The sequence below is a fragment of the Sinocyclocheilus rhinocerous genome, unplaced genomic scaffold (assembly GCF_001515625.1).
Source record: "Sinocyclocheilus rhinocerous isolate Xijiao unplaced genomic scaffold, SAMN03320098_v1.1 scaffold3194, whole genome shotgun sequence".
Lineage (NCBI taxonomy): Eukaryota > Metazoa > Chordata > Actinopteri > Cypriniformes > Cyprinidae > Sinocyclocheilus > Sinocyclocheilus rhinocerous.
Window position 1 is genome coordinate 311,251 of NW_015653458.1, and position 18,381 is coordinate 329,631.

Below are 18,381 nucleotides of genomic sequence, written 5' to 3' on the forward strand. Positions count from 1 at the left end.
CATAAGAGCCGCTGGCCGGAGCTGCTATGATTTGGAGCAAATGTAAAATATTTATATTCCAAAAGAGCGTCTTTTTTTCTCTGTTGCGCAGCTGGACAAAACGCTATATATCTCACCGATGGAAGCACGCAGAAACGTGAAAATGGTCTTGTTTGAAAGAAGAGATCCTAATCTAAAAGATAATATAGAGTATATAGATATTTGTGGCTGTTTGCGGCTGACTGAAGCAGTGCTACGAGTAGGAATGTAACCCATACGAAAATTTGCTTAGAGGTGAGAGATTTCACATCACGATTCTATTGAAGATCATTCGATCTGTGATTGTCACACAATGAAATAAATTCCTGAGAATGAGAGCTTTCTTGTGATATATGACTTGACTGTTTTGTGAAAAATATATTTTTTAAAAATACACATTCTTCGGAAAAATTATTCGCAATCATTAGGCAAAAATTCGTGAGTGGGTCGAATACATTTCTAAGCTTCATTTTACTGCTTTATGTATCATAAAACCAAAAGTAATGGTATTCTTTGTAAAGAAGACACTCTAAGCTTTCAAATTATACCATATATGGGCTGATACCATATAAGGAAGGCTTTGCAAATGAAGCATAAACATTTTTTACGTGATTCTGGACCCGTATCCGGGTCCGCAGGGTTTAAGTAGTTTTAAGTAGTAACAGTGGTTTGGGCTGTGCCTAAGCCAGATTGACCAACAGTTCCACTGGCTCTGCCACAAAATTGATCAATTGCCATTTTATTGTGCAAAAGCTTATCAAAAGCTTGGGGTCAATATTTTTTTATATTTTAGAAAGAAGTCTTTTATGCTCACCAAGGCTGCATTTATTTGACCAAAAGTACAGTAAACACTGTAACATTGTGAAATATTTCTGGTAACATTAAAACATTTCTTATTATTATGAATGTTTAAAACAGTTGTGCTGCTCAAATTTTTGGGAAAACTACAAAGTAAGTGTTTACTACAAAGACTTTACTGTCACTTTTAATCAATTTGTTGCATTTTTGTTGGAAAAAGTATTGATTTCCCAAAGAAATTTTACTGACCCCAAACTTTTGAATGGTTGTGCTCTGTATATTACAATATTTTTCACTCTACTGTACATTTTCTTTGTTATACATGGCTGACAGAAGAACGCTGAATTATTGCAGGTTTAATGCACATCCCTCTTTGTGTCATGGCCAAATTACCATCTTGGGTGCATTCAATTTTGAATAATTCAACAGTCTGGCGTCAATTATTTCAACAAGATGTGCTCCTCATCTAATTTATAAAACATTCCATTAACATTTCTAAAAAATGGGTTTTGAATTTGAATTTGACAGCACAAACAGTTTAGATAAATTATATTGTTTGATTACACAGTACTGGTCAAGAATTGAGTTTTGAATTCCTGGAATTTATTGGAATACAGTCAGGGAATAAGTAAAGCTGATATCAAATCTGACAAAGGGGGAATTTGGAAATTGTTAGACGCCTTGCTAGAGAACACAGCAGCAATGCCATACAGTCTTTTAGTTTAAAAAGTCAAATAAATTATAGCGCAATACTTATATGATGAAAAAGTTGGTATACATTATGATCAAATTGCAGTGTTTTTTGGTTATCTGTTGTTACAGTAAGTGAAGCATGCCAGGATGTGTTTTACAAACATGCTGTGCTCATCATTTGTTTTAATTGTCCTGAGAGCCTCATTGGTGCTGAGTCCAACATTGAGCAAGCCTGACACTGGCTGATGATGGAGTCACATAAACCCTTGAGCAAAAATTTAATTCTGAAGAATAAGAATACACCTTACAACATAAGAAGCAAAATCTAAATCTGTGTTTCTTGTTTTCCCACAGTGACACTGACATTCCAGATAGATGATTTTTCAGACTAACTCTGGACTCACTTCCATTTTTTGCCTAAATTCCAGTCAGCTCTGTGGATGACTAAGAATTGTTCACTTGAGAAGAGGATGAGTAAGCTTTAGCAATATGAGAGGGGCTACATACACACACTATAGGAAGCTGAATGTATTGTGCACTGACCTCACTATAAAGCTCTATAACAAACATACTGTTAGTGTTTTAGAACATTTCCACACTTTTAGTGTCCTACAACTTCCCCAGAAACACCATTCCATCCTTCCATGAACATTCCATTAAAGTATTTCCTACAAGAACCCCCTCGTCCCCCCCAGCTATTCAAAACAGTGTGTGGGGGTGTTATTTACTTCCCAAACTGACTCAAACGTCACCATCTCCTCAACATGGAAGATTTGACCTAAAAATATGCTTCAACAAATAACAAATACTATAAGATGCAAAATAACTAAAGCTACTAATGCCGAGTTCACACTGCACGATTTTCAAAAACGTCGCATCACTGTTGGTTTCACACTGAACGACTATCTGGGGTAGCATTCAGTTGTTGCTGTGTTCACACTGCACGATGGAACGACGACAAGAGGTTACACACTGCCAGATATTTATTATGGCAAATATTTCACAGGCGTCGGCGATTCTCTCAGATCGCATCTTTGATAATTCACACTGCGTGATTGTCACTCGCGTGAACGAGCACCGATTTGCCTCCGATTTCAGGCATTTGCCGGCGATTTCGCAAAACCTGTCGGCATCTCGGCGAGTAAAAAAAACCCACTATTTTGAGAAGATTACTTCATTCATTCTAAACTGCAGGAAAAAAAAAAGTGTAGGAAAAAAAAGTGTGGCTTTCTGACTTTGACACTTCAGAGTGGGGGACTCCCTCTTTACTGACAAGATAAAGGTGAGGTCATACAGTCAACAACAAACAATAGCCTACTGTAGATGTGTCTGACAAGCAGACGTGATATAGGTAGATTATCCTACAATCCCACACATTTTTATAGAACCTGAAAAATTCAGTCAGTCACACCCCTTATGAATTCGCTATGAGAGTGAGCAAACATGGCCTCCTGAGTCCTGAACAAAGGTTATCTAAATGCTTAGTATGACAGATCATCCAGACAGCCTCCTTACTGCTGTTAGGCTCTGCATGCATTCCTGAGATTCTATACCTGATATGCTTTCTCTTAAAATGCACAAAAGGAGAGATGGGAAGTTAACAGTTCTCTCTTGCACTTCTCTTATCAATCTCAGTATGAATTTTATCATATGAACCTGAAAGGGGTAATCTTTAAGTAAAACATTATTTAGATCATTCTCACAATGTTTCAAAAATATAAGAAGCAAAAACTGTGCTTTTTGTTTTCCCACAGTGACACTCCAGACATACCATTTTTCCAGACTAACGAAATCGACAAATAAAAGCTTATTTACATTATTATTTAAGTTTAGTTTTAAATGCATTTTTCTTTTTACAAAATTTCTCCAGTAATTAAAAGTAAAAAGGTAATTAAAAGGGTCAGCAATTAATCAGGACTCGTGCAAAATGGCATAAGTGTCAAAAAAAAAAGTTATAGAATAGAATCCATGTCTAGAATATAAAACTCATACATATATACACCCACACATATACATATATATAAAATTCTAGACATGAATTCTATTCTGGATTCTATTCTAGGATTGGATTATTTGGGTTTAGGGACCTGTAGTTGTCAAATATCTGTATTTACTGTCTTAGAAATGAATTTTGCAAAAATGAAATGGTTTTTGATTAACAACAAAAAAAAACTGAAAACAACTGTTCCTAAATAGTTAACTTCTGGCACTGGTAGGTAATCTTCTACTAGTAATCCATTTCAAACTCAGCATTTCCTCAAACCTGTTCCACCCAAACCACGCCCGACCACAAAGTTCTGAAGAGATGCAGGCCACCTGGCCACCCATAAGAATTTAGTTACGCTTCATTTTATTTTTTCATGATTTAAGATATAAACAATAGTTCGGTTGTGCAGCTCACATATATGTTGTCCTAATGTTGTCATTCTCCTAAAGGAGAAGCATTTGAGTGTAATCCTCTCTCTCTCTTTTTTTGATTCTCACTAATCATACATGATTATTTTATGCAGTGTGTAATTTAAAATATAGTAACAGGAAATAATGTGCCACGTCGCAGCAAAGTGCCTCTTTAGTGCGGGAATAGCACAAAGTTTATTATCCCAAGTTTACTTATTGGGGTGGAATGTAAACCCTTTCACCCAAAACCCCAGCACTGGCCTTAACTGAAATTGCATTGCAATCCTTTCGCAACACCATATTTTACATACCAAGACTAATTATCTATCACGTCTTGCAACTAGTAAAGCATCGCGGTTAGCAGACACGTCCATCAGAGCTCTTACCTGTTATAACCTCCCGTTTGCCTTCATCCAGATGAGTTGAGATCAAATCCCCCATCGCGCCGCTGTTAGTTGGCAAATTCAACTGGATCGGTCAACTTCGTCTCAGAGGAGCAGCTGTGTAGCTGTTTTTATACAGTCTATGCTGTGTAGTGGCAGCAGCAGGGCGCTGGTTTCCTATGATAAGATATGAACTGAAGTTGACTTCAGCGGCTCCTCCCTCTTTTTCCTCAAGCAGTTTGAACGCAGGAAACGTGGCTAGAGTTAGAGTTGACAGGCACCGTGTTGGATTAAGGAAGGCTCAGTTTTCCATAACTCTTGATTTAATGCTTCTTTAATCCCGCGTGAAGCACAGACGCTGTGCTCGGTTTCTGCGTCAAAACACACGTTTCTTTAGGAGACACATGAGCGTGCTGAAGGCGGGGTTACAGGAATCTAAATTCACCTCCAATTAGAGGCGGGGCTGTGCGTTCATTCTAAGAGCGAATCGGGGGGGGGGGTTGAAAAAATCTTTGAATGAATCGTTCCCATCAACTGTTCACTTTTGGAAGAGAATTCACGTTTCTTGGCTTCAAAGGCTGACTATAGTACGAGAAAATGAGGTGACTAATAGCACAAATAGGTGCCTGCTGAACGAATACGACCCATGCACTGAATGAGACATTTCGCTCATCAACAAATTTAATAAACGAGGCATCTCGTTATGAATGTGGGAAAATGACTAATTATAATACACAAAAAGCGGGTATGATTACGTAACTGAAACTCCCAATTATCGAGCCTTTTGTTATTGTCTTTTTTTCCTATATCTTAATTAAAGTCAAGAACAAAATCTTCCGAAAGATTCAAAAGAATCGAATCACTTGGAAGAATCAAATAAGACATACAAGGAAAGTGTCTAACGCAGGTGCCGACACAATCCAAACCAGGTAAAAACCAATATAATTTAACTTATTCTAACAAAATAACAGTTTTTTAAAAATAAACTCTTTAATTTTACTGATTGATGTTTTTATTGGCAGTGATCACTTTTGATGAAGCGTAGGAAAGATAAATGCAAAACAACCGCGATTTATGTTCTTTTCATGTATGAAATAATAGACTAAAATATCAAAATATAAAAAAAATAATTTTATAGGGAGATTTAAAGACTTTTTTTAGACATTCAATTTTAATGAGTGATGCATTTCTCTGAAGCGGCCATTTGTATTGGGCAGACTAAAAAGACGATGTCGCCCTCTAGTGGTCTTCTGGTATTCTTACAGAAGCACAGCTACAGTAAATGCATTGTAACGCGATTATTGCGCAAAAACGTTAATTTTTCTAGACATTAATTTAAAATCACTTGCTTTTATAGCAATTCACTGTATGCAATACCCAAAAACATGAGTAAAAAATTTGCTCACAAAACCAGTCAATGCTTCATTAAAAATGATAGAAGCTGCTGGAAGGCTATGATTAATATGCACAAATGTGTGTATAGTTTACAAGACATGGAGCATATGTCAACAGTGGAGCTGCGGAGGCGTGTGGTGGGATTAGGCATCGACGCAAGCACCACATCCCATTTACACCAACTGTGCTCGAAGCGCGCGCGCACTCTGAGTCCAGCAGGGAGAGAGAGCGACAACACGAGACAGGATGGCATCTCTGGGGCTCAAGGCGATTGTCGGAGAAAGTAAGAAATGTTTCGTTGAAGTTGATTTAGGGCTAAATTATTGATGTATTTAAAAGTGATATTTCAGCTATTTCTAATTCGTTGCATAATTGATATTTCCTTATAAATTTGTACTTGTGTGTTATGTATTTTCATGGTGAGTGAAATGCTATTACACTATTCACCAACAATATAATCCTCATAGAGTAACACTGCTCTTCTTGAATCCTTTAAATTTAACACTTTTATTCTATTATATTGCACTATGCAAATGATTGTGATGTAGCTAAAAACAGACTGGAATATTGGAGATACACAGTAATCTGCGTAGTCCTGTGGGATTAAGGATGATGGGGAGGTGCTGTTGTACTGTTGGGTGGAAGCACAAAAAGTGGAAAATCGATCTATACTCCATTCCCTTACAGACAGTTCTGACATGCCGGTGTCAAAATTTGACTTTTTTTTTTGTAGCCCAGGTTATTTTCTGGCTCTATGCAACCGTAAGGATTGACGAGATTTTCCGGTGTTCACAATGCGCTCTCTGATTCTTTCTTTCATCACATCCAGACTTCACACTTTTCACCATTTGCCCCGTGTCATTCTTTCTTGTTATTTTTGTTGCCATATATAGTGCTGGTGTTGATTAAATCCTAGAGATTCTGAGGGAAAACATCAAGGTGTGAATTTTTGTTTGCAAATGTGAAGATCAAGCGCTTCATTTTCATTACTTCATCAGCATCAGGAAATAATGACACATTATAGCAAAATAGGCCTATGTCAAAAATGCTGCTGGAGGGTAGTCTATTTTTTGGACATATCGGTTTGTACTGTTAATCTGATTTTTAATCAATCAGTAGGTTAAGTTTTTACTAGTCTGCAAGTATCTAAAAGCTTTCAATCCAGTTTCCACCCTTTAAATATTAATCTCACCAGCAACTTTTTTATAAACAGACATTTTGCCAGACTGGATGTTGATTTGTTGTTCGACATTTTCAGTAGCCTGTGAGGTCCATCACAAGTTTATTTTAATGCAACAACACCTCTGGGTGTTAGAACTGACAGATTCAGCGTCAATAGCTGTGAAATGTGACTGCAGGAAGCTGTTTGGTTTGGGATCTCGCCATTCAGTGGAGCTTTTAAAAGGGCAGTAAAAATGATTCAGGTCCACTGTGCTCACATCCAGTGGTAGAGATACAAAGAGAGAAAGAGAGTGAGAAAAAAGAAAAAAAAAGGAGTGAGAAAGAGACAGAGGAACAAAAATAGAGAGGCCGGTGGTGTAAGAGGATTGAGAAGAGATTAGGCCTGCGATTGCAGCGTCTCTCGCACCACATACAATATATATATATCATTTAAACAAATAAAGTGAATCATTTCCTTTTCTGCTGCCATGAAAGCCTGAATAATTTTTTTTTTCTGAACGGTTTTGATTTATTTTTTATGATTACATACAGTTTTCTTAATCATTAACTTACCATATCATTAACTAAACACTAAATCCAAAAAGGGGGGGAAAAATTATTTTCACCAAAACACATTGGACAAATGACAAAAAGCATCCTTATATCATACTTCAAACAATGTGATGCTAAGCAGCAAACCATAATGTTATAATAGTAAATTCAGCCCAGCAATTGGGTTAGTCCATATTTGACCCAAAGTTGGGTTGAAACAATCTAGCATTTTTTAGAGTGTACGTTCTTTAGTGTCTGCAGAGGGTATGGTGCTGTTTAAAAAAAAAAGGAGAGAAGGTTTAGACTGCGCAAAACCTCTACCTGATGCTTTTGGCAAATTCTGCATAGTTGTCTCATGCCTGGCTCACACTACAGGAGTTTTAAAATCTTAACCGATTGTGAAATCTGGTTGCAGCACACACATAAGGAGAATCTTCGCAGACTTTCTTCCCTCACACACACTACAAGATCTGAAAAACACAATTTTATTAAGATTATCATGCCAGAGGGAGCGCCTCACTTGATCTCACGCAGCAGATCAGATCGTCATTGATGTTTCAGCAAGTGGTACGTTTTCGACACAATATACCGACAGCCGCGTTATTGCAAAACTTCCACAAGCAGTTTCTCCATCTCCTCTATCCAACGGACCACTGTTGCCAACTCTCGCAAGATAAATAAGCAACCGCAGCTTCAAAAACAAGCCCAATATTTTTTTTGATGATTTATTATCATCAATATTATTTATTATCAATTATTTATTACCAATAAATGAGCCTGCAACATATTAAAAACTGAAACCACTCTTTTATCTGAAAAGCAAAAACAGAAGTGATTTTACAAAAATCAGCAATCTGCAACAAAGCGGGAACAAAACTCATCTCCAGTCACCTGTGAGCAGAATAGGATTGGAGAGATGGAAAAAGAGAAAAACACAAGAGCTTCAAAGGGGAGCTGTAACATAGCCACATATTTATAGCAGTACATTATCACACACCTTTATATTTCTCACTCAAAACATTTTAAATGACTATATATTTCTTTCTCAATATTCTTACCATATATTGAGAATGAAATATAGTAATTTAAGATCTTCGTCTGGATATCTGTCTCAGTCAATGGTATCATTATTTCAGATTAATTTATAACATATCTAGCTGTGTAGCAATATTACACAGTCGCACTGAAAGGAACCAAAGTGTAAGGCTTTGTTTTACAGTCATTATTTATTTTTCTTTTCTTCTTTAATAAGGTCTTTTCTTGAAGTTTTGTGATACTGACAGCATTAACATCTGAGAAGTTTCCTGTAATCCTGACATAAACTTTGACTCAGATTTGCTTCATCTGTTGCATGCAAAATATTGATATTTTCCCTGAACATTGTCTTTTTTATTTTTATTTTGCAGAAATCACTTTGTTGTTCATGTTTTGTTTTTATTGTTTTTGTACTACAGAGATTATGAACGATGTCATTAAGAAGTTGAAGAAGAAGGGAGAATGGAAGGTACACATCAATCTCACCATCATTTCATGTCAATCATTATGAAAAAGATTATTGTTGACGTGTTGTAATGTGCAGCATGTGTTTGTGCAATCAAAACACGATCGTTATTTAGTCTGTACAGTATGATAAAAAGAATCTTGAAATAAATTTAAATTAACTTGAATTAAAGATGACTCTGGTGTCATATTAGGCCTCCTTGCTTAAAAGTCCATCCTAACCCAGCATTAAATAGACCCAACAGTATCCCATGTTGGCGAACAGCATTCAAAACATGTGTTATGTTTGTCTTTGATTGGTTACGTGTTGTTCTACATATATCATGCATGCTGTTCTCCCTCAGGTTTTGGTGGTGGACAAGCTTAGCATGAGGATGATCTCATCATGCTGTAAAATGACAGACATTATGTCTGAGGGAATCACAAGTGAGTTATACAGATACACATTCACTTAGCAGTATATATTACTGTATATAGCAATTTGGCTCAAATGTACTGTTTTCCATTTTTACTCCAGTTGTTGAGGACATAACCAAGCGGCGTGAGCCTCTTCCTACCATGGAAGCCATATATCTCATCACTCCATCTGATGAGGTAAGTTGTCTCATTTATTTTTATATATAAAATTGAGCTTATATTGGAGTTTGTATCATATCCCAACATTCACAAGATGACAGTTACTGATATACAACACCGTGGTGAAATGTTATCAATTGAAATGCAATTTCAATAAAATCTTCAACAATCAGTCTTCTGTTAAAATCTGGGCTCAGTAAGAAAGGAATTAATACTTTAGTTCAACAAGGGCCCATTAATTTGATGAAGAGACAATTTTGACATTTATAGTGTTACAAAAGATTTCGCTTTCAAATAAATGTAGTTCTTTTGAACTTTCTATTTATCAAAGAATCCTGAAAAAATGTATACTGTTTTCAACATTAATAACAAGAAGAAATGTTTCTTGAGCACCAAATCAGCATATGCTCATGTGACACTGAAGACTGGAATAATGGCTCCTAAAAAATCATTTTCATTCAATTTGCCGTCACAGAAATAAATTACATATTCAAATATATTAAGTTAATTTAAATTGCAATAATATTTCACAATATTAATGTTTTTACTTCATTTTTGAATAATAAAGTATGATAATATAATATGAATAAATACACACAATATGTCTGTTTTCAACAGTCAGTTGAGGGACTCATCAATGACTTCAGAGATCCCCGTAATCCAATATACAGAGGGGCACACGTGTTCTTCACAGACAGTAAGTGTGTTTTTTTTTATTTTTTAGATCAGCAACTCTTTTTTACACATCTACTAGATATTTATAAGTAAATCCCGTGCCTCTAAATTCATGAAGACACTGACTGAGATTAACATCGCCTTCCTGCCCTATGAATCACAGGTGAGTAGCCTCTATATTAGACCCTGAGACTTCCTAGGACCCAAGAAAGAAGGGATGATTCTTAGGAGGATGTATGGAGATGTGGGGGGAAGGGTCCTGGTTGTATCATGCCGGAACATTCGAGAGCAGCTTTGGTCGGTCCGTCTCTGTGCCTCAAATCCTCTGTTGTTGCCCTCTATAATTAATCCTGAGGAGTGGCTGAATCAGCCCTCCCTATCCCTATCGCAACCCTAATCCTGCTCCCCATTGGTTAATACCCATCAATGAGTCACCAGGCAGCCAATGAGAGCGAGCGTGGAGTTGTTCATGTGACAGATGGGGCAGTGTGTTGAGGCTAGTGTGTTAGGATAGGAAGAGTGAGGCACAACACTATGGATTATAGGTCAATATGAGGGAAGAAAAGAGGATAGTGCAGTTATTATGTAGCTGTAGATTAATCTGAATATAATGTTTTTGGCCAAACATGCAGAATGTACAGAACACAGCACACACGTACAGGGAGAGGGGAGGCAGGTGACGTATCAATGTGTTACTACTGTTGTGAAAGAGGATTATGGGAAACAGTAACAGCCATTAACATTCATCCTTGCTAAAGGCTTTTAGCTGATTCTCACGGGCAGATGGACAGCAGTGAGATGCGAGTTGCCATTGGACAGGAAGCTGCTTGGTAAAAGTTATTTATGGCACTAAAACACATTTACAAATTATCAAGCAGCACTAACTTAAAACTGCTGTGAACTACCACTGCTTTCAGTAATACTTTAATAATAATATCACATGGCTGACAACATCCTGTGTAGAGTTGGTCATAAGGGCCGTTTATAGTTTTATTTCAGATGAATTTTAAGGAGTGGGACCCACTAAGGGGCCTCAGCAAACGTCCAAAGGGGCTGCAAGATGGCTTAAATGTATGTATGTTATGTATGTATGTTAAATATATTAAAATTATTTAAAATATGACAAAATAAGCATTCAAATAAGGTAAAACTGTTAAAAATCTAGATGTAAACTGACATTATATTTAGTATTTTTGGAAAATTTTAAATGAAATAAAATTGTAAAGTAGTAGGAATTTCTATAATGTGTATACATTTTTCTAGTTATGCCAGGCTCTAAAAATCAAAAATATATAATAATAATAAACCCTTTATCCTGTAACGACAAATCCATAAAGAGTGTGAACTTTAAAGAACATTCGATTTATAAAACTTCTGGAATTACAAAAATTATAATTTTTTGAATTATTTATATAAAATGAATGAATGATGTAACTATTTTTGTCACTCTAGTTTCTGTTAATAAAAACGTAAGATGTTTTTTGTTATTGCAGTAGCACCAGAACTATCTTCAAATATAGTCTTGGACAGTGGGGGGGCCTTGGATTCACAAAGGTTGAGAAGCACTGATTTAAAGGGACAGAGTGTGTAACCTGAAGAACATATTTTTTTACAGTTATGTGAAGCAGCTCTGTGGACCAGTGTGATTTCACTGTGGGCCAATAGAAATCAAGCGAGTGAGAAAGCGAGTGTTCTGTTATTTCTGTTGGAATTAGGGCTAGTCAGGCCAAAAACTAACCTGGAAGATTAAAAAGAAGCAGTTAGTAGTCACTTTATCTCACCACACCTGGTTAGGACACACTAATAGTGCTCTACATCTCTATTTGTAATTGACTCCATGTTTTAGCAAAAATACATTTTTAACCATGTTTTTAGAGAAAGACTCAGTCTGTGTTGGAATATGCCTACTTCCCTATTATATAGTAGGCAAAAAACTGTATGTGAGACGAGTAGTATGTCTAAAAACTGTAGGTGAAAGCTACCAGAATGACCTACTACTTACAGCAATATTCTGAAGTGCGTATCTGATGAACACTTTACTTCTGAATATGGGTAGTATGTATTTCATTCATACTGAATCTGAATATTTTTTAGCAGTCGCAAAGTATGTTTCAAAGCAAATATTATACCTATTAGATAGTATGCGATTTCAGTGATGCAGCTCCTAAATCCATGTGCCCTGATAACCACATATGAATGCATTTGAATCCCATTGAAGATCTGAGATATTAAGAATAAATGCACAAATCTGTATGTCATAGTGAGGCATTTATCTGTTGCTGCTATGCTGTTCTCAGGTGTTCTCAATGGACAGCCCAGATGCCTTCCAGGATTTCTACAGCCCGTTTAAAGCTGATGTAAAGAACCAGGTGTTGGAGCGTTTAGCCGAGCAAATAGCCACCTTGTGCTCCACACTGAAAGAGTACCCAGCTGTTAGATACAGAGGGTGAGAGAGGAAGAAGAAACACACACATAAACGTCTTACCATCAAACTCACATCCTCATAAACACCATCTGCTGACACATATCTGTAATGTAACTCCAAACATCATCAGCCATCTGCAAAGAAAATATCTATATAAAAAAAAACAAGCACACAACCGTTATTTAAAAAATCAGACATAACAGATTATAGTGATTAGATTTAATCTAGAATGAGCGTTAAAGGTCAGAGGCGGTCCGCATCATGATCTATTATGTGTTGCTGTGTTTTGAAGAGAGTACAAAGACAACGCAGTCCTGGCCCAAATGCTTCAGGATAAACTGGACGGTTACAAAGCGGATGACCCCACTTTGGGAGAGGTGAGTCTCAGAGCTTGTAGCACAATATTTGGCCTCGGATGATAAAAATAAACTGCTTCTGTCTGGCACCAGTGACCTTCATTTCTCACTGTCCAACTTGAATTCTTTGCTCTACTGTTTTGTGCTCCATCTTGAGCTCTTTCTTTTTTCCCTCTATTTCACAGGGACCTGATAAAGCACGTTCCCAGCTATTGATTCTGGATCGAGGTTTTGACCCTGTCTCGCCACTTTTACACGAGCTCACATTTCAGGCCATGGCCTATGACCTGCTGCCCATTGAGAATGATGTCTACAAGTAATAACTCCCAACAGTTTGTAATTCATCTATATACTGCTCTGAGGCCACTCAGACCATTTTTAACTGACTTTCGGTCAAGTCCAAGTGTTTTAACTTTCATGATGTTAATATCTCCATCCATCATTGCACTGTATGCAATGCTGATGCTGACTTACTGATGGTGATGGTGCATAAGTGTGTGTGTGTGTGTGTGTGTTAATCAGGTATGAGACCAGTGGAATGGATGACACTCGTATGAAAGAGGTGCTGTTGGATGAAGATGATGACCTGTGGATGACTCTGAGACATAAACACATAGCAGAGGTGTCCACGTAAGTCTGTTCGTTCCTACACAGGTTCACTACCATTCCAAAGTTTTATAAATGTCTTTCTCACCAAGGTTGCATTTATTTGATCACAAATACAGTATAAACAGTAATATAGTGAAATATTATTACAATTTCAAACAAATGTTTCCTATTTTCATGTATTTTAAGATATCATTTACTGCTGTGATGGCAAAGCCCAATTTTCAGCAATCATTACTCCAGACTTCAGAAATCATTCTAATATACAATATGAAACTGCAACCAGTTGTGTTGCTCAAGTTTAAAATAAGTAGCATTTATTTGAAATAGAAATCTTTAGTAACATTATAAATGTATTTACTGTTACTTATATATAAATGTTATACTGGCAAATTAAAAATAACATAAAATTCATTCATTTTTAAAGAAGAACATTTCGAACAATTATAACTAACATAAGCCAGAATGAATAATAATAATATATTAAATATAATAGTTTCTCTCTTTTAGGGCTGTGACTAAATCGCTTAAGGACTTCTCTGCAAGCAAAAAGATGAACACAGGAGAGAAGGTGTGCTATTTATCACTGAGCAAACATTAACTGCAATTTCTTAATTATTGCCATTAATTAACTAACTGTTTTTGCATCTTCCAGACCACCATGAAAGAGCTCTCCCAAATGCTTAAAAAGATGCCACAGTATCAGAAAGAGTTAAGCAAGGTACTGAGATAATTCTCATGTTTTATATCAACTGATTCAAGGGAATAAGTCAACATTGCTGATAGAAGTTTTGTAATCTTGCAGTATTCGACTCATCTGCACTTAGCAGAAGACTGTATGAAGCATTACCAGGGTACAGTGGACAAACTGTGCCGTGTCGAGCAGGTACAGCATATCTTTGATTGGCCTGCTTGCTCAAAGCATCATATTAATTAGTGTTAATAGTGTCTGTGTGCTCTGTCTTAGGATCTAGCTATGGGCACTGATGCAGAGGGTGAGAAGATCAAAGATCCCATGAGAACCATCGTACCCATCCTACTGGATGCCAACGTTACCATCATGGACAAAATCCGTATCATCCTGCTCTATATCTTCCTCAAGAATGGTGAGAGAGCTGCAAAATGGCCAGCAAAATCTGTTTTGCTGTGTGTGGGTGAGATGGGGGTGGTACGTTTGTACACACAGCCATCACTAATATCACACAACAGTGAGCAAAACTGTCAAAATGCTGGTCTGCAAGGATTTAGAGCCAGTTCAAACTCTATAATTATGTGTGGAATTATGTATAATTATTCCTGGCTGACTGTGTGTGTGTGTCTCATAGGTGTGTCAGAGGAGAATCTCTGTAAGCTCCTCCAGCATGCTCAGATCCCTCCAGATGACAGTGACATAATCTCTAATATAGCCCATATGGGGGTTCCCATCATTTCAGAGGTCAGCTGATCCTCACAAACATGTTCTACCAAAAAATGTAAAAATTCTGTCATCATTTACTCACCCTCATGTCGCTCAAACTCTGTATGATTTGATTTTCATCCTGTGGAACACAAAATGAGATATTCTGCAGAATATTCTGTGCCCCTCTGCCATACAGTTTCTTTTTTGGTTGAATTTACTCTTTAAGCCATGTGACCCTTCAGAAATCATTCTAATATGCTGATTTGGTGCTCGAGCAACATTTCTTATTATTATCAATGTTGAAAACAGTTGTGCTGCTTCATATTTTTGTGGAAAACGTGATATTTTTTTACAGGATTCTTTGATCCAAATAAAATAATCTATTTGGCATGTATTTGCAATTGAAATAAATTGTAGCATTATAAATTATTGTCACTTTTGAGCAATTTAGTGCATCCCTGCTGAATAAAAGTATTTCTTAAAAAAAACAACAACAACAAAAAAAGAACTTACAAACTCAAACTGTTGAATGATAGTGTATATATTGGCCATTATTGTATACTTAATTGTGGTCATTCATTTACACTTATTTTGACATATTACACCTTGAACTCATAAACTGACTTGTAGCATCAGAAACTATTCCTTTTATTTCCACTGTGATTTTAGACAATATAGAATATACAGTATCAGCCATTTATCAGTTATAACCCATACCACGAAAATAATTCATATCAGCTTTTTTTATCCAGAATGCAGTGCATCACTAATCACCTGCAGAAATCATTCTAATATGCTGATTTGGTGCTCGAGCAACAGTTCTTATTATTATCAATGTTGAAAACAGTTGTGCTGCTTCATATTTTTGTGGAAAACGTGATAATTTTTTTACAGGATTCTTTGATCCAAATAAAATAATCTATTTGGCATGTATTTGCAATTGAAATAAACTGTAGCATTATAAATTATTGTCACTTTTGAGCAATTTAGTGCATGCCTGCTGAATAAAAGTATTTCTTAAAAAAAACAACAACAACAAAAAAAGAACTTACAAACTCAAACTGTTGAATGATAGTGTATATATTGGCCATTATTGTATACTTAATTGTGGACATTCATTTACACTTATTTTGACATATTACACCTTGAACTCATAAACTGACTTGTAGCATCAGAAACTATTCCTTTTATTTCCACTGTGATTTTAGACAATATAGAATATACAGTATCAGCCATTTATCAGTTATAACCCATACCACGAAAATAATTCATATCAGCTTTTTTTATCCAGAATGCAGTGCATCACTAATCATAATGTCTGAGGTCAAAATGCATACCTCTTTAAATATGTATCCACAGCAAGTAACCACACGTAAAGGGAAGAAACCTGACCGTAAGGAAAGAATCAGTGAGCAAACGTACCAGCTCTCCCGATGGACTCCTTTGGTCAAAGACATCATGGAGGTGAGCTGAACCAACAGTACTTGCCTCACTTTGGATATTTCAACATTCTTTTACTTGAATTTCTCCTAATTACATTATGATAGGACGCCATTGAAGACAAACTCGACCCGAAACAGTACCCTTACATCTCCACACGCACAGCATCCTCAAAGACGACCACGGCTACCAGGTAGGATTCCCTGCACAAACACATGAATTCAGTACGCAACATCTTCTCATTAATCTAGTGAAATATCTAGTGATAATACCACTGCTGGCCATTTTCAGTGCACGTTATGGGAACTGGCATAAGAACAAGAGTCCAGGAGAGATCCGCAACGGCCCACGCATCATCGTCTTCATCATTGGGGGTGTGACTTACAGCGAGGTGCGCTGTGTCTATGAGGTCACGCAGGCCAACGGCAAATGGGAAGCTCTCATTGGTGGGTTGCAGTGCTCAAGGGACCTTTCTGACACCTCGAAACTATCAATGACTCACCATTTCAGAAATAACCATTACAAACAGACAGCATTACATGATTCGGCCTTTCTTTTTATAGTTGTGTCACTGTGCCTTTAAAAATTCCAAGCGATATATTAATTAGACTTCTTTGTATTATGCACTACCATTCAAAAGTTTGGGGTCATTAAGTTTTAATATGATTTATTTTTTAATTAGTACTTTTATTCAGCAAGGGAGTATTTAATCAAAAGTAACATTAAATATTCAATTATTATTATAGTTATTAAAAAAATAATATTTTGTATCAATTGTTTTCACAAAAATATTAAGTAGCACACCCGTTTTCAACATTGATAATAATAATGTTTCTTGAGCACCAAATCAGCATATTAGAAAGATTTCTGAAGGATCATGTGACACTGAAGACTGGAATAATGGCTGCTGAAAATTCAGCTTGGACATAACAGAAATATATTACATTTTAAAATATACTAAAATGCCAAACAATTATTTTACATTGTAATAATAATTCACAATATTACTGTTTTTATTGTATTCTTGATCAAATAAATGCAGCCTTGGTGAGCATAAGAGTCTTCTTTCAAAAACATTCAAAATCTTACCAAGCCCAAACATTTGAACAGTAGTGTATATTTTTTGCTGACCTAAAATATGAATTATTGAGCATCAAAAGCATTCTGCTGTGGGATACATGGGTTATGGTTGTAAATTATGTCATTTGCCTTGACATTGAATATACACTGCAGTAAGTGACAGAAAAGATAAATGTTTACTGATCATTGTATAACTGTCATTAGTAACAGACCCCTGCAATGTGGTTTTAATGAGTGTTTTTTGTCACAGTAAAAGCCCTGATCATGTTTCTGGCCTCCCTCACAGGCTCCACCCACACCATCACTCCCATTAAATACCTAAAGCATCTGCAGCACCAAGACTTCCTGGACCCCAACGCAGCCCCTGAGGACCAGCTTCCTGAAGAAGATAAGTGATGAAAAAAGACATGAAAAAGGTCAGACTTTTTAAATTGCACATTTGAATTTATTTTAAAGGCGTTTTAATGCTTTAATATAAAAAATCTGCTGACATTTTTTAATCATCATATTTAACGCATTTAATCAAGAGACATTATGTAGATATTTTCATTCACAGTAACATTAATCAAATTTGTCTCACTTTCTCTTTTAGAATGTGGTGACATCATTGCCCTGCCTCACTATTCTGATGTCATCAATGACATGATCCAAGACGAGTGTTAAGACAGAATCTTTCTTAAATCACACACCCATACAATGTTTCTTCAGCTAATTTTAGGTAGTCTGTCTCCCTTCAGCACTTCCCTTCTCAGCAATAGGCTATAGTGAAGTGTATTATTACTACTACATTCAGTATCACCTAAATATTAGCCTCAGATTACATAAAAGATCATTAACAAAAAATAAGGTATTATTTAGTTGTCAGTGTCATCCAGCATTGTTGGTAATATGGGACCAATTGACTTGAGTGTAACTCAAACTGTAGAT

The 18,381-nt window shown here is 36.3% G+C and overlaps 2 protein-coding genes across 2 annotated transcripts in view; one reads left to right on the forward strand and one right to left on the reverse strand.

The window, feature by feature from the left end:
• LOC107715759 (niban-like protein 1) overlaps nt 1–4,727 on the reverse strand; it is a 35,634-nt gene extending 30,907 nt beyond the window's left edge. Inside the window, exon 1 of the mRNA XM_016521953.1 lies at nt 4,293–4,727. Coding sequence (XP_016377439.1) covers nt 4,293–4,347 — 55 coding nt within the window. The 5' untranslated portion in view covers nt 4,348–4,727. The remainder of the gene's footprint in view (nt 1–4,292) is intronic.
• A 1,153-nt stretch (nt 4,728–5,880) lies between these two features.
• stxbp1b (syntaxin binding protein 1b) lies at nt 5,881–18,381 on the forward strand. Its single transcript, XM_016521954.1, has 20 exons — nt 5,881–5,967; nt 8,852–8,901; nt 9,242–9,323; nt 9,415–9,491; nt 10,092–10,178; nt 10,228–10,311; nt 12,446–12,594; nt 12,866–12,950; nt 13,115–13,245; nt 13,452–13,559; nt 14,046–14,106; nt 14,191–14,256; nt 14,341–14,421; nt 14,503–14,641; nt 14,861–14,970; nt 16,294–16,398; nt 16,482–16,567; nt 16,666–16,820; nt 17,741–17,870; nt 18,047–18,381. The coding sequence occupies exons 1-19, from the start codon at nt 5,931–5,933 to the stop codon at nt 17,848–17,850; spliced, it is 1,803 nt and encodes a 600-aa protein (XP_016377440.1). The 5' UTR covers nt 5,881–5,930; the 3' UTR covers nt 17,851–17,870; nt 18,047–18,381.